General features: G+C 35.4%; 1 protein-coding gene across 1 annotated transcript in view; it reads right to left on the minus strand.

Annotated features, from left to right (window-relative positions):
* BRD10 (bromodomain containing 10) overlaps positions 1–14,931 on the minus strand; it is a gene marked incomplete at its 5' end in the record, with an annotated part of 52,570 nt that overhangs the window by 14,059 nt on the left and 23,580 nt on the right. The window contains 2 exons of the mRNA XM_083883081.1: positions 1,957–2,072; positions 14,305–14,394. Coding sequence (XP_083739207.1) covers positions 1,957–2,072; positions 14,305–14,394 — 206 coding nt within the window. The remainder of the gene's footprint in view (positions 1–1,956; positions 2,073–14,304; positions 14,395–14,931) is intronic.

Raw genomic sequence — 14,931 nt, forward strand, 5'->3', positions numbered from 1 at the left:
ACGGACAGTGGTCAGAAAGAGAATTTTTTTTTGCTTTTAGTTAAACCAGCTGAGGCAAAGAAGCTTCCTGGACTGTTTTTTCTTCCTTTTTCTTGGAACTGTTTAAATCTGCTCTGACTGAGAAACCTAGAGGAGGACCGGGCTCTCGGGCCCGCAGCCCCCTGGGCCTGGACCTTGGCATTTTCCAGCACCAAAGGGACTGGGACTGATAAGAGACTGAGAGGGCTGAGCAAGGACTTCTCTGAGTTTTGCTGTCACTCTTTGGAGTGGAGAGAGGTTTTATTGTTTCGTATTATTAATTCCTTATGCTTGTGGGCAGTGTGTGTGTTAAATAGTTTTTTCCACTTTTCTCTGAGGAAGTTCTTCTCCCAGACCGGCTGAGGAGGAGGGGCCGTTTGGGTTTGCTTTCCAGAGGAACGCCATTCAGAAATTTCCTCCCAAAATTTGCCCTAAACCAGGACATACCTGAAGGGAACCTTCGAAAAAGCTGGGGAGACAGAGTTGTACAAGAACTTGTAGTGACAGGACAAGGGGCAATGGCTTCAAAGAGAAAGAGATTAGGTTTACATTAGAAATTGGGAAGAAATTCTGAAGTGCAACGATGGCACTGGAACAGGTTGTTCAGAGAAGCTTTTGAAGTCCCATTCCTGGAAGGCCAGATTGGATGGGGTTTTGAGGAACCTGGTCTATGAAAGGTCCCCGCCCATCGCAAGAGGATTGGAACTGGATGATCTTTAAGGTCCCTTCTAACCCAAACCATTCTATGATTCTGTGATTTGACAGACAAGAATACTGAGCACCAAACCATTCCACAATAGAATTTAGAAAAAGGATAAAATTGTAAACTTCACATACTGGAAAATGCAATTCTTCCTGACAGTAATACTATCTGCCATGTTTCCAGAAGGATTTTGAATTGAGAGATACATGAAGAAATTAACAGCTAAAGAAAATGAACAGGAATGAGAATAGAAAGGAATAGAAAAATCTCAAAACTTTTACTTGGGTCCATTATTTAAAGCAAAATATTCAACAGTTTTCCAAATAAGAATTTTAATTAATGCATGATATTCACAAAATGAGCTACTGAGGAATCAATTTAATGTCTTTGGTGTTATATTTGTTGTGGTTTTTTAAACATAACACCTTTTACACTTTTCAGCATTAGCTCTACACCACATAACAGTGTAACTTGCTTCCTTCACACTCAACATTTAAGGAGCAGTCTCTTTTCCTGTCCTTTGTCACAGTATTTGATCCTCTAATCATTCCTTGCTTTTTAATTGCCTACATGGCAAAGCCAAGGTACAATTATAGCAACAGCTGTACAGTTAAGAGGCAAGAATGGCACTGAGGTTCAAGACAGTATCTAATCTCTCCATGATTTATAATCAGAGTAGCACCTTCACCGCTACTAATACCTGTGCTTTATTAGATTTAAACATGTCACTACTTCACTCATACTCCTCTGAAATACTTCTTTCCAGATGCATCTCTAATTTACTGGGTTACAAAGATCTCAAAACAATGCTTCAAGAATCTCTGTGGAGAATTCACTAATAGTTAATTTAGGCAGCATTATTTAGTAAGTCGTCAGAGTATTCTAAGAAGCCCTGGTATAGTTCTCTAGAGAAAGGTTTTCAGCAGTTCTTAACCAAGTAAGCACTAATGCAAATCCTAGCTGTATCGTGAGATACTATTGATCAGCATGCTTAAGGATTCTAGAGTGTTTTAGAGGAAAAAAACAGTAGCGGGTTAAGCTCAAATTTTTTTGGAGATAGTAACTCTGGAATATAAGATAATTCTTCCAACTAAAGTATTGCCAGTGCCTCACTCCTCTTCTCAAACTGTTTTATTTGTTTAAGAAGCCAACTTACTGATCAGTTTTTAAAATGTGAATTTTGTTCTGTTTTTCATCCCATGCACCACTGTTGAAAAAAAAGAGCAGGTAATTACCTGTTTCTTTGAAATGCTTTAATTAGCTTTGGTTCCCATGGTAACAGTTCATTAAGCAGTCGTAACAATGTACCATGCAATTCCTTTACTGCTTGCTTCCGGTGGTACCATCTTCCCTGAAAACACAAATTCCATTTATTTATCATTACATTAGACCTAAATCTTGTTAGATTGTATTAGTACTACAATAATCCTGGTACACTGATATGGCATATGAGGAAAACAACTGGAAGAAAAGATTAGAAACTTTCAGAGTTACATTTGCCCTTAACCTATGTACGACATTATTACTTTTATCTTAACACTACAGAGGGATAATGTCCTAGTTGGAAAGTAATACTGCAAGGACACTTACTTTTTACAGGTCAAAATTAAAACTGAAACAGGATTCTACAAATACACAATGTGTTTAAAATTACTTAAGTGAGTAACTAACAAAATAGTAATCCACTCAGGTCAGGGAAATCAACCATGTATGTACTTTCCTCAGTTTTTCAGAAAATTTCACCATAATCTCATTTAAGTAAAGTGATATAAATTATAACATTATTATTTGCAAAAGGAACCTTACCACAATTTTCAAGGATAAAAATCCCACTGTTTTCCCATAACATTTTATTTAAAGTTCTAGAAAAAAGGGTTTTTTCAAAAGAGAAGTTTAGCAAATTCTTCTTTTATGAAGCAACAGACTATGTAGCAAAGACCAATTTTCCAACATAAAATCCCTTAAGCTTCTAATTCAAACATATAACCAAAATGGTTTATTTTCAAAACTGATACATGGTATCTTATATTCATGTTTTCATATATCTAGAAAACCTGAATAAGGAGAGAAGACATTGGGAAATGACAACCATGCTGGCCATGGTGCTATAGAACACACCCCTCAACATTCACAGATAGTCCTTGTCCATATTTCTTCCCAAAACTTTATTCTGTAGTTCAAAGCATACAAGACTGAACAATGCATATATATGTGTAACTGTTATAAAAGAGATGTGGTATAGTACTCCCACTCTACTAACTCTATACTACGTCTATGAAGATTTTAGCTTTCAACTGGTCAGAGAAGATGCAAAACTATAAAGAGATTATGCAATGTTCTGCAAGAAGAAGCAGCAAGACTTGGGAACTTAATTATTTCATATACATATTTAGCTTTTGATAGTGCACATATCCTTCACAGCTTCTTGTGGTCTAGCATACCAAGAAAGATAAGGCAGGAAAATCTGGATAAAGCTTGCCACAGCTGCATTTCAGCAGTCAACAAAAATGATCTTCCTAAGGACTTTGGACAATTTCTCTCTACATATTTTAGCAGATCTCTCCTATGAATGCTAGATCACTCAGGTTGAATGCTTGTTTGAAGACCGGGTATCTATTTTTTATGGATAATCATTTATATGTTACATAACAAAGCAAGTAGTTACCTTCATTCTTCAATTAAAATTACAAAAGCAAAGATTTTAAGTGGGATCATTATGCTACATTACGACATAATGATCAGTGTTGAATATACAGACAAGCCAGTAAATTGTTTTAAATTCCTTCACTTGTGGCCAGACACATGAATAAAGCCTGTCACTAGTCACTACAACAAAAACCAGACCTTGTGCATACTGTAGCCTTGCAGGGCATTTGGTATCATCTCTTAGCATGAGTAATGAACAGAATTAATTGTTAACATACAAAAGAATATTACATGCAGATTTATTTTTCTTATAATATAAACAAAACATTTTGCAGGCTGTTTTAAAATAATGTATTTATATACTACAGTATAAGTGTATTGTCTCAAAACAAAAATCAAAGCAAAAATAAACAATGCTACTATTATTGTAAAATAGAAATGCTGTACATGCAGTTGATATAGCAATGAAAATATGTGAAAATGTAATTTAAAAGATATGAAAAATCACTACAAAGTAAAAACACCAAGAAATTATTAATTTCTGAGTCTAATTTGTTTTTCAATAAGGCTAAAATCCTGGCTTAAGTGGAAAAAAGTGTATTTATCAGAAAGGTAAGTATCAGCTGACCACTGAATAAATTTGAAGCGGCAACTGTTATGCAGCCAGCACATGTACAATGTTTAGTCAAGAGCAGACTTCAAGACTTTATTGATTTCATTAATACTTCACAGAAAAACAAATATATTCTTTTTATCTCTGCTTACAAAAACAAACATAAAAAGCTAGCCAATTCCTGTCCCCCAATTTCACAGCTAGATCTAGTTGGAAGCCTGTCTCTAGCTGTGTCCCCAAGGGTTCAGTATTGGTCCAGTACTGTTTAACTTGCTCATCAGTGATCTGGATGAAGGGTCAGATGCCTCTTCACCAATGACACAAAGTTGGAAGTAGTGGCCAATACTGTTGCTAGAGGACACAAAAAGAACAACACTCACGCAGTCAGGTTGTCAGGGAAAAAAAGAGGGAAGTTTATTTTTTGACTTTGATTTATATAAATTTTGGACAATGACCACAGATTGGACAAACAAGGTTGACACCTCTCCAACCACACTGGTCAAACTAGAAGTCCATTCATTGTCCTCCTCAAGAGAGGAACAATAAGCAAGAAAACAGTTTACAAAACATTACTTTTGTTTACATGAAAATCTGTGAGAAACTCCACTACAAAAATGCAAACATCAGAAGGCTGAAAAAGATCAGGGCAACACAATACCCCAGCGAGTTTCTCTTCAGAAGGATATCAATAGGGTGGAGAAACAGGCAAAGAGGAACCATTCTTCCATGTAATTTTAATGAAAATTTTATAAAAACATAATTTTTAAAAACATAGGTTAATTATTTCCCTTTATCCCAATTACATATTTTCTTAGGAGCGTTTTGGAATTGACAATAAACGTGTTAATGGAAGCATGAACAAATTCTAGCCATGCGAAGAAACCTTCTTCCTCAGAAGTAGTCAGGACAGAACAAGTATAGGCCAAAAAAGACTGCAATAAAAATTTTAAAAATCCTTCTCTTTTAAATTATTGCCATTCGATTGGTTTTCTGTGCAAACACATAAATGCTAGATGCCATTATTCCTTAAATATTAAACAGTAAAAAGAGACATAAAAAAATTATATAACCCATCACTACAAAATTTAGCATTTCTTCTCATATGCAATTTGATTCTATAACACAGTCTTGTGTTTATCTTTTATTCAGGGGGAGAAAAGGCAAATCAGTAAGTGATTTAACTATGGCTTAACTACCTACTACATAGCTGCCTACTAATTTCTGTAGATAATAAATTTGTTTTCATAAATGTCTGTGTTGTAAATTCTCAGAAATACCAAATGATATAAGAGATCAGCCAGAAACTGAAACTTAGGAGACTCAGGCTGGATGTTACACGGTATGTTAATCAGAAACATACAGCACTTGTTCCCTGAGAAAAGAGGCCCACCTGGCTACACACTCCTTTTCTTCAGGCTCAACACCCACAGCTGCCTCAGCTGCTTCATACAAAATTTATGTTTCAGACACTTTACCAGCTCCATTGCCCTTCTCTGTTCTCACTTCAGCACCAAAATGTCCTTGCAGTGAGGGGCCCAGAACAGAACACAGGACATGAGGTGGGTCCTCACCAGTGCCGAGTACAGGGAACAATCCCTGCCCTGGTCCTGCTGGCCACACTATTGCTGGTAGAGCCCAGGTGCCACTGGCCTTCTTGGCCACCTGGGCACACCCTGGCTCGTGTTCAGCCACTGTCACAGCACCCCCAGGTCCTTGTCCTGTGGGCAGCTTTCCAGCCACTCTGCCCCAGTCTGTGGCACTGCCTGGGGTTGTTGTGACCCAAGGACAGGACCCAGCACTGGGCCTTGTTGAACCTCACACCATTGGCCTCAGCCCATGATCCAGCCTGTGCAGACCCCTCTGCAGAGCCTTCCTGCCCTCCAGCAGATCAACACTCCCACCAGCTGTCTGTGAACTGACTGAGGTGCCCCTTGATTCCCTTGTCCAGATTACTGAGAATATTAAACAGTGTTTAGTTACCATCTTGTTCCAAGCAGTAACAAATAAGACACTGTATTTTTTCCGGAAACACAATAAAAAGTATTAACACAGGAAAATAACAGAGGCAAAAAAGGACTAGACAGAAAAGTATAAAATGTGACTTTGGCCTATGTCAAGTTACAAGTAAATTTCAAAAATGCAAACACAATAAAAACACATTTTAGAAATGGGCTGAATGTTTCCATATAAATACAGAGAGACATTCAACACATTCAACTGAAAACTTACCTTTTAAAACAAGGTTTCTGACATCCAGAGCAGCCCGGAAATGCTGACTCCACTCTCTGTGATTGATGCTCCAACATACACTATTCTGACATACTTATCATGGAACCCCATAGCAGACTGGAGCCAGGATATTGATACATGGGGTAAGGACTGAACTTTTTATAGGAGTTTTTGTTTTGCTTTTAAATAAACGCACACACGCAACACCACAATATTATGCAGTTTTATAAGATTGTCTGTAATCTTTACTTAATATCCCAGGGACATAAAGTAAAGAAAATGAGTAATCTTATAAAACCATGCAATATTGTTGAAAAGGGGTGGTGGTGGAGGGAGAAAACTTACCCTTAATAGGCCTGCTCCATTCTGCTGCGGGGTTCTGTGGTATGTGTGACATCACCAGTCTAGCGTTTTCTAGTGATGTTACACAGAGAGGGAGTTGGTGATCTCCAGCTGCTTTGGACAACAGATACCTAAAGGAAAGAGATCAGTAACTTTTTCAAATCATATATGGATTAATGTTGAATATTCTTAATAACTAATTTATGGGCCAAATACTACAATTTCAGACACTTACTTCCAATTTTGACTGAATAAGAATGCATGACAAGATATCACATATTCATACTATGCAAACTCATCTATTATTGAAAGTGTTTTAATTTTGAAAACGCTTTGAGTTCTCCTCTACAGTGAAAGTTCCTGAAAGTCAGTCTTATATTTTACTTTCAGCAACATCATTCTGAACATTATAAATATATACCCACAGCTAACCAACCTCTGATATTCTTTGAAGATTGGGATGAAGTAGAGTCAGGAAGAATGACTTGTAGGAAATTATAACACAAATTCACTTCTGACATCTCTTAATCAATTTTATCTTTGAGCATTTACCAGCAACTAATGAAAGGTCCTGACTCCAGCACACAGTTCCATGACCTAGATATCTGATCACATTGAGTTATATCCTAAAATGATCTCACACGCTTTTCTTTCTACTACAAGCAAATGAAGTAAAACAAACGAAAAAAAAAAAAAACAACACCAAAACAAAGTGCAATAAATTTCTACGCAGACTGTCTGTCTCCTGATTTAATTCCTTTCGATGAAATGGTTTCATTCAGATGTTTAGTTACATGTTATAATTTTCTTTAGGCAAAACTACTACACAATCATCACTGTGTTGATCAATATACCACATTTTTTAAAAAATATATAAATATATATATTTAAATATATAAACCACAAAACTACAAGAGAAAGTTTATTATCAGCGTGAACAGCGTGACTGTTGAACTCAGAACAGTGAAATTATCCAGCACTGAACTATCACATTTTACTCCTCTATTAAAAAAATTTTGAAGTTATTAAACTAAGTTACATTTCCCCAACATACAAATAAATTGGCTGTATGTAGTATTTTAAACTATTTTAAAAATTCTATGTCTTTTAAGTTGTTAAGATCTTACTTAACTCCCGCTCATATATCTGAGTATCTTTATCTTCTTAACTCTGGATATACAAGTGTTTCTGCAACCTTCAGATGAGCATCTTAAAAGCAGCTCTTTAACTAGCACAGTCTGTTGACAGGAATGCCTTGAATTATTTCTTCAAAACAACGTACTAACTGACCAAAATCCAAATCATTGTGAAGTGTTCTGAATACGTAGTGGTACTTCTGTGACAAAAATGTATGGGTATACACTCATCTCTGATGCAGAACCCACACTTTCACATTTGGAACTGTAGAAAGGTGTGTGGCAAAACCAGTTTTAAAAATGCTTTTCCAATAAAATACATTTATTGGAGTTTTAGTCAGTCACACACAAAAAGGCACAAACAATCAAGAGAAAATTGTTGCAAAAAAAAGTAAACAATAAAGACAGGAAACTGGAGAAGCTGAAAAACTGAAGACTATGACAAAAATATTGAATGCCAGTGAGACAAGAAAAAGTTTAAAATATCAGAAGACAATTATTGTGGAGAAGATTTCAAAAATCAAAGCTTAGAATTGGCCTTATTCATTCATATTGTACAAGTAAATATTACAAATGCTCCACATCTTCAATCTGTCCTCAGAAGTACAAGAAGCTGCACGGATTAAGTGTGAAAATTTCTGTCCCAAAATTCAGTATTTTGGGCTCATATTAGTGTTTCCAAGAGATGCAGGCAAGACATAAAGAAGCAATAACAGTATTTGGAAGTGACTAAAAACAAATCAAATGCTCAGGATAAGGACGTAAGAAGAGAATAGGTTAGATATCATATAGATGAAGATATATACTGACAGAGAAACTAGTCTTAAATTAAAATGTTTCAGCTGCAAGACTTGAAGTGTGTCAACTAATACCCTCAAACTCTAGTATTTATTGGTATCTCTTATTGTAGCTCACTTTACTTGCAGTTTAAACCCGAAAATGGGTGGTACATACACAGATTTCTGAGATTATAATATTTCCTCTGTGTGTGTACATTTATGAAAAACAGTAATGCTGATGAAAACAAGTATAATTGAAGACCTTTACATGCAAAAGTCTCAAGCACAGCACATATTTCTTTGGGGAGGGAGGAAGTGGTCAGGACAAGAGCAAGCAGGAATGAGGAGAAGTCAACCTCTGAATAAAAACTGAGTAAAATTTAACCCAATAATAAAAATGTCTCCATAGGCCACAAATGAGAAGACACTGTATATTTTTCCACTTCATTGTTTGCAACATTATGGTCTGAATGACTAAAATATTAGCAAGAGCCCCAAACTATTTTTGATGGTTACATGAGCTTCTGCTGAAGGGAAGTTCTTCTGAAGTCCTTATAGATTCTTCTCTAAACACAGTATCCCTGCCAAACATTTTCAAATGTGATAATATGTCCTACTTCTTCACTGAACAGAGAGGGAATATTTCATAAACTTATAAAATTAACCATTTTGCATTATTTTTTCCATATATTAACATATTTTTAAAATAAAATGTAGCAAATCAATGAAAAATCTCAGAAAGCAGTCTCCTAGTTTAGATACTTACATCTCATGAACAAATTTAACAGCAGCTTATTTGGAATCTCATAATAAAACACCAAGGGAAGCATGTTCCACTCTGGACCAATATATTCCTTTGAATAGCCCCACAAATGAATTTCTGTCTGAAGACAGAACTATTCTAACTATTTCTGACCTAAACCAGTGGGTTCTTCACTTTAAATTTTCAGGTATACTCTGAAATATGTACTTTTGCAGGTGACTAAATGCTGCAGAAAACCTCAGTTTGCTTTCAGGCCTTTTGACTCACCTGCCTAAAATAAATATCCATTTCCAAAGACAGACAATGGCATTCAACCTCCTGGGACCATCTCATTACAAGCTCCAGGAACAATAGCAGAACACAAAACCCTGAAAAGCGAGGATTTTACTTTTTTGGTGATTAAGTCAGGAACATCGGGGCGTTACATATTTCTGCAAACAATAAAGCCTTTTCTCCAAATCATTATTAGCTGTTGTCTTGGCTGATGTCCTTTAACTAATCCTTCCCTTAATCTTTGTCTGACTTTTCTCTCTCTCTAGGGATGATGAAGTCTCCTTTTCAGGAAGGTACTGCCCATTATTTGTTTTAACCTTCTCAGCTTAATTGTAGGAATCCTGGATTCTAGCCTCCTTTCTCACTCCCCTAGACAGCCATGCATTCATCCATCAGATATGGGTAAATAAAGTCTTGTACTTCAGTAATCAAGAAGTCTTTCCAAGTTCATGTAAAAAACCCCATTCATGTTACTGCAAATTCAGCTAGCACCTGCAAAAAAGCCCTAAGTTCATTATTATATGCAAGTACCCGCAGTACTGTCACTTTGACGCTACACAACATGAAGAAGGATTTGAAAAAAATAAAAAAAAGTTAAAAATAAATTTCTGCTATGATATGCAACAGTAAAGTACATACAACTGATCAACTAAGCAGCTTAATTAATAGTTTCACACACACACACACACACACACACAGTTACATCAAATCACATGGGAAGCAGATTATCTGAAAGGCAGTAAGGAGATTTCCATTCACACTTGAAGTCCCACTGATTTGACTGGACAGAGAAGAGCTAGGGAAAAGGGGGATCCAAAATGCCAGAGACTGATAATTGTGATCCAGTGTATTGATCTGACAGAATACATTACTTTACTGCCTCTTCTCATAAAAAGAAATCTCATATATTAGATGAGGTCTTTATATGATTCTAAATATACTAGCAAAATGCTTCTCTATCATGTGTGTTTGTCAGAATTATTTTTTCAGCAATACCACTGCAAGTGTGGATTTAAGCTACTTTGCATATCTTGGTCAATTGCTAGTTATAGAAAATTTCTAGGAGCTCACACTCAACAGAATGGCCATTCATATTACATATAGAGTCTAAATTTTAAAAAACAAACAAGAGCTTAAAATGCAGTAAAATATAAATAGAATTTTTAGCCAGTATGTTGTTCTACTTCAGGTTCATAATTGTTTACTGACTGCCTGCAACGTCACCCACACCTTATCTATGTAAGTATCAGCAAAAAAAAGAGACTTAATTTCTACTAGTATCTAATTTTCATTGCTGTAAATTTTGATTTTTTTCTATCAATTCAACCTTTACTCCAGATTTTTAAATTTAAGAATGCAGCTTCACATGTCCTAAGCAATGTACAAGAGGTAGAAGAAATTCTCGGTTAGACATTCCTTAGGGTATCAGCCTTTCACTAGGCAATGCACAAAAAATAAAACTTTAAGTCCTTTAAGTCCCCTTTCTGCACTTTTCACATTCTTATTTCCAGTCAGGTAAACAATAGCAAATCTCACTAATTTCTCCTCTCCCTCTCAATGTGTAATATGTGGTAAGGAGAGGAATTGTTCAGTAGCTGAAGGGATAGACTTTTTAGAGCACCCCGATGGCAATACCACATACAACTTCACTTGCTACACAAAGGTGCTTTTCCTGTCAAAATAAGTCCCACTTTCTTTGGCCCATTTTGTAGATGGCCATTTCATTTCAACTCATAGCAGAATACAAGCACAGGTATCTGTACAACTCAATGATAAACTGCATTAGTAAACCAGTCTGACTTACAAACCATTCACCAGCAGAAATAAGTAATTAGGTTTATCACAGTCTAACTCTCACCGTGCAACAGAACAAAGAATTTTGCTAGCCTCTCACATGGGATGGCACAGAAAACAGAAGCTTCGAGAGACACAGAAAGTACAAACTATTTATTTGGCAACAGTTTTGGCTTATGTCAGTTGAAAGCGTTTGTGAAATTGCAGCGTCGCTTCAAATCTGTGTTGTAAAGTTCAAGTATACAGTTAAACTCTCCAAAATTAAAGAACTGAGGTGAAATTTAATTTTCCACTCAAAGCAGTCACAGCAAACTATCACAAAACAAATCTCATCACGGGTACAACAAACTCACCAGTAATCATGAAAAAGTGCTCGGCTTTTTAAAAGGAAAAATACTACTCATAGCTATTTCAAAAGACAATACAGGTGTATAGAAGTAGAGATCCAAACTGTTTTAATCAGTTAAACAGTGAAAATACTTTCCAACAGGTTTAGTATTTCATTGCTGTAAAAGAAACTTGTAGAAATGCCCAAACTTAAAATTATCAGTTACTTTCATTTACATAACCCTATTCTAATTTTCTTTTAACTTGCCAAACAAAAATATGTCATGTCATTTGTTGTCTCAAGTTGATGTTGCGAAAAGTATATACAACCAGTCCAACTACCTACAAAAAATGAGGGAAAACAGTGTAAGTTCATTCATACTAAAAAGGCCCTGTAGCTTAGCTCTTTCATTATAGTCTCGATTATGTAGAAGTTCTGCAGAAGGAATTCCTTTTATATACTCTAGAATGGTCTTCAACATAACAAAAGGGAGGTTACAATTAAGAAAAAATTATACGTGAAAGTCTTCATTCAAAGTTAAATAAACTGTACTTCTAAAATATGTTGGCATTTAACATAAAAGTAAAGCTTGCATTGAAGGCTTTTCTCAGTAGCATGCGCTAGTAATTACTACAACTGAAATTACCACGGAGGTTAGTTGCAAAAAAGAAAGATTTGTAATGCTTCACTCCGGTCATTATTGCAAACGAAAAATCAATATTAAATTACCATGAAGTAGTAAGAACATTACCATTTTTCAGCCAAAATAAGAAAGTCCACGAACAGCATGGAAGTGCCATCCTATTAAAATAAACTTTCACATTAGGTGGAATTTCCATCATCAAATTAGAAGATTGTTTTACTTAACAGATGCTTTTTTTTTTTTGAAAAGCTGGACAAACTCAATTCTGGATGCTTCTGAAACTGCCACTGTCATTTGCTTAGAGCTGAAGAATGGAAGTCTGCATTTTCCCCAGTTTTTCAGATATCAAACACAATTGATGGTGTTAGACATAAAAAATTAAATCCTAAAGACTTTCCTTACAAAACAAAACCTCATTTTTGGAAGTTCAAATTTATTATTATTCACCTAATTTAACACTTTTATATTTGTACATTTAAAAGGTAACTATGACATTTCCCTGATAAATATCTTTTTCAAAATCAGTATCTCTCACCTTACTGTTTCCTCATAACCACTTCTTCAGCAATTAATCCTAACCCTTTTTCTTTACATAAAATTTCTAACAACACAAGTGTTTAGAGACACAGAATCATGATTTGATAGGTCTATAAAAGCACAACCAAAGATTGTCCTTACCTCACAACTGCTGAATGCTGAATGAATTCTATCTTAATTCCCCTGCACTTAACTGCCTGGGTTTTTTAAGATGGTGCAATTAGAACTAAACATAGTATTCCTGCTGAAGTCATGCAACTTACTTACATAATGACATTATCAGATTTCAGTTTGAAGTGCAATTATGACATATTTAGCATTTGTCTACCCTTGAAGAAGTCCTGTTCCTACAGTTTTACAGCAGACTGTAAGTCTCACCTATACTAAGGTTATTGAAATGCTCCAGTAGCATACTCTAATTTTTTAGCTTTTTATCCTATTGCTGACATAGCCTTTCTGATAACCTCTTAGCATTCTTATGATAAAATCAGTTTGCAATTTAACAACTACAACATCATTTCAAGATTAGGCTGGTATTATTCCTCTGCCTACATTAACGATTATTATGCTAATTATCTGTACTGATACTTGTCTCTCAGACTCCTAGTTTATTTTGTCTCTCTTCTAAAACAGTTCTCTCCCTTATTCAAATAACTTAAGAATATATTGATTCTTCATGAGATACAAACTTTCACTTGAATTAAAAGTTGTCTGGTTTCTAACATTGAAAAAATCAACATTTCTAACTACTTATTTTCATAGAAATGCCACCATAGAAGTGCCTACCAAAGGTTCAATAAACTACAGTGAAAAAAGTAGTAAGAGTTCACTATAGAGGGCTGTTTAAATGAGTACTATTCACGTATTTAAACCCATCCACAACCTTAATAAGAATCACTGCCTCCTGCAAAAGGCCATATATGCTGGATTCTCTTGACTGTTACTCCATTGAGGTTTTCAGTTGTACAGACTCAGTGGTCCAGTGTATATTGTTAAAATTTGTACCTCAATCTGATATCAAAAGCCAGACAGCACGCTTTCTGGTACAAATCCCTTCAATAAATATTAAACAGTAAATTTTAGTAAGACATGCAAAAAAGAGGAATTAAGAATTCTAGCTCACTAGAAATTCTGATCAAAACTGCATAGACAGACATGAGAATTCTATCTTGTAATTATTTGTTGGTAAGAACTTGTCCTCAAGGCAAAACAGTCACATGTTTAATGGAGATGAACTACTCATTTTAAGGTGTTATCACTATCTACATTTTGTTTTGGCATGGAGAATTGCTAACACAGGTCATGAATTCAGTTACCATAAAAACATTGAGAACAGAGCATAACACAGAAAGGATTAAGATTACAGTCCCCAGGTATCAATCAACCTTAGGAGGTTTCATGCAGTTACTGAACAGCATAAAAAACTTCAGTTGACAGGCCTCAGCAAGTAACTGACACTGTTTCATATCCATACAAGAGAATGCTTTTAATGTCACATACCGATTTCTTTTTAATGTCCTCCAGATCTTTGAGTTCATTCTCAATCTTTGTGATTAATTCCCTGAGTTCATCAAGATTAGTGCAAATAAGCTAAAAAAACAAATGAACACAAACACTTGGTGACGTGGGACTTGGAAAAAGTACAGTGAAATTAAATAAAATTTAAAAGCACATTATTACTTAGTGCCACAATTTGCTTTTTATTTTCTTATAGTATTTTTAAACATTAAAAAAACCAACCAAACAAAAAAACAGGACTTGTTGAGAGGAACAAAATCTAAGTAGAAAATACTCTTCAGACAAGCCATACCTCTACCTGTAAGCTTCCATTACAAAATTTAGGAATTTTCTTAAAAATTCTGTGAATGACAACTACCAAATTTGTATGAATTACAGGGATGACTTTAGAACAGCTCTGAGTACATCAGCTTCCAGGCAAAATAAGTATACTAGTTTTGTAGTATGCTGTGTTTATAACGTATTACACTTGGTACAACCTTTCCTGGACATAACTTTGTATGCTTATACAGAGTATTCCATCCCTGGATATGTTCAAGAGGCATCTGGATCTGGTGATTTGGTTTAGGGGTTTGGGGTGACAGTAGCAGTACTGGGTGGATGATTGGA

Source organism: Zosterops lateralis, assembly GCF_965231275.1.
Source record: "Zosterops lateralis genome assembly, chromosome: Z".
Lineage (NCBI taxonomy): Eukaryota > Metazoa > Chordata > Aves > Passeriformes > Zosteropidae > Zosterops > Zosterops lateralis.